The sequence below is a fragment of the Sardina pilchardus genome, chromosome 19 (genome assembly GCF_963854185.1).
Source record: "Sardina pilchardus chromosome 19, fSarPil1.1, whole genome shotgun sequence".
In the NCBI taxonomy this organism is placed as follows: domain Eukaryota; kingdom Metazoa; phylum Chordata; class Actinopteri; order Clupeiformes; family Clupeidae; genus Sardina; species Sardina pilchardus.
The window spans coordinates 19,297,924-19,300,423 of NC_085012.1; the positions used below are offsets into that span (position 1 = coordinate 19,297,924).

The following is a 2,500-nucleotide window of genomic DNA, read 5'->3' on the forward strand; positions in this document are numbered from 1 at the left end:
GCCACAGGTGCATTTAATCAAGTACCTTGCAGTCAGCATTCATAATCTAGGTGCTTGATTTTACACCTGTGGAAAGGGAACTGATGAAACCCATGAATAAACGATTTAGAAATGCTGTTTGCTTAGGTGTAATTTAAGTTTTCCTTCACTGCTTTGGAATGATCAGGATGAAGTGTTCTGATTGGTCAGATGCTGACGGAGGTTGTGTTTGAATGTTTGTGATTGGTCAGAGCGTGCTGGCGTCTCTGGACACAGAGCTGCAGAAGCTGAAGGAGATGACCAATCACCAGAGGAAGAGGGTCACCGAGATGATGTCATCACTACTCAAGGACCTGGCCGAGATTGGAGTCACAGTGGGCAGCAATGACATCAAGGTACAGCACGCGCGCACACACACACACACACACACACACACACACACACACACACACACACACACACACACACACACACACACACACACACACACACACACACACACACACACACACACACACACACACACACACACACACGTATTTTCAAGGAAACACAGAGACATCAATAATGCATTAATACAAATCCTTAGTCATGTGCATTATAAATAAACCTCTTTTCTTACAATGTATGCTGTAAAATACACACACACAGACACACACACACACACACACACACGCATCCACTCATGAACTCACACCAGTTCTTGCAGTCCTTAGCCTATAGTGTATTTTCAATGTCTTGTACAGTTTTTGACCTCTCGCTCCCTCCCTGTCTACATTTATTCCTCTCCCTCCCTTTCTCTGCCCTTCTCTCTTCCTTTCTGTCTATTTCTATCTCTCTCTCCTTCTCTCCCTCCCTCTCCCTCTCTCTGTGTGGCTCAGCAGCCCGAGGGCAGTGGCGTGATCGATGAGGAGTTCACGGTGGCGCGCCTCTTCATCAGCAAGCTCAAGTCCGAGGTGAAGACGCTGGTCAAGAGGAAGAAGGAGCTGGAGAGCAGCCAATCAGAGAGCACCAAGAAGAACGACGAGAACGACAAGGAGCTGGCCGCCTGCCAGCTGCGCATCTCCCAGGTAACGCTGCCGGGGCCATCCCATAATTATCAATCACCATCAGTCAGCAGCAGTTAGCGTCACGCAGCAGCCAGTGCCCTTTGTCATGTTTGGGAAACAGTAGATCATCCCTCAGGCAATCAGTCAGTCCTCCTGTCCTCCAACTCATCCTCCCATCCCAACATTCAGCAGGAGTCACACCGCTTGCTTGTCCTTTCATCCATCCATCTATCTATCATCCATCCATCCATCCATCCATCCATCCATCCATCCATCCATCTATCCAACTGACCTTTTATTACTTCACCCATCCATCCTTTTTTCTATATATCTAACTGACCGCCTTGTTTTATCACTCAATCCATCCATCCATCCATCCAACTGACCCTCTTTTATCACTCCATCCATCCATCCATCCATCATATCTATCCATAGCGCTGTGTGTCTGCCATTGCAGGATCTCTCCACATGTCTGTCACTGCTTCTCTTTACGTTCCTCATCTCCCCATCCTCCCCCACCCCTTTATTCCTCCACCCACCTCTCCATGATCCTCCTCTTTATTCCTCCACCCACCCCCACAGCATCCTGGCGTAATGCGTGTGATGAAGCCTTGTGTTGAGGATGAGGGATCACTCCCATACTCAATACCCTGAGCTGGGGCCTATTTCACAAAACCAGAGTAAGTAGATCCAAGATAAGTGACGACACACGCGGTTGACCAAGCCTGGTCAAAGTAAACATGCAAAACACGTTTCACTAATGCTGAGCGCAGATGAGTTGAGGCGGCTAGGTCAAGCCAGGTGTAAGTTATTCGGTATGTGTGTGCGTTCTCGTTTCTCCCCCAAATAACTCACGGTTGGAATAAAAAAGACGCGACAAATAGCGTCTTGCACACAAAGTGAACAACCGCTTTTGATATAGACGAACAACGAGGTAAAGTTGTACTTTTTTGGATGGGAATCATGATTATTTCTGTTACATAGCGGGAGTAGGTGTGGCAGACCAAGTGAATGCAAATGTACGTATGCACCCACGTGAGAGAGATTCCTTGTCTCGGCACGCAACGTCATTAAGAAAGCGCTTAGCCACCGCAAAGATGCACACAGTATGACTATATATATCTTAATTTGTCGAATTAGTTGAAAACACCTTTGAAAAATGTCCCCTCCACTTCCAATAAACTACTAGGCTATTTATTCATCAAACGTCCGTCAAAAAATAAGCAAACAACGAGTATGTTATTAATTATAAGGCCACCATAATTTAAATAACATCCATATGGTATTAGGCAGACATTCTGCTGTGTTTTGCGAGTAAATGCAAGTAGCAAATAATATATTTGGAATACAGCTCTTTGAAAAAATCGCATGGAGGTCTGATTTGAATGACAGCTAGCAGAACCAATCAGATAATGTAATTACCATTAGAATTAACTTAGCTTGGCTGTTAGCCTGGTCGGGAGCAGGCTAGC

General features: G+C 45.9%; 1 protein-coding gene across 2 annotated transcripts in view; it reads left to right on the plus strand.

The window, feature by feature from the left end:
• LOC134065728 (kinesin-1 heavy chain) overlaps positions 1-2,500 on the plus strand; it is a 24,347-nt gene that overhangs the window by 15,781 nt on the left and 6,066 nt on the right. The window contains exons 15-16 of one of the 2 annotated variants that reach the window (XM_062520753.1): positions 231-374; positions 861-1,049. In XM_062520753.1, coding sequence (XP_062376737.1) covers positions 231-374; positions 861-1,049 — 333 coding nt within the window. The remainder of the gene's footprint in view (positions 1-230; positions 375-860; positions 1,050-2,500) is intronic. The other variant, XM_062520754.1, reaches the window with a different exon arrangement.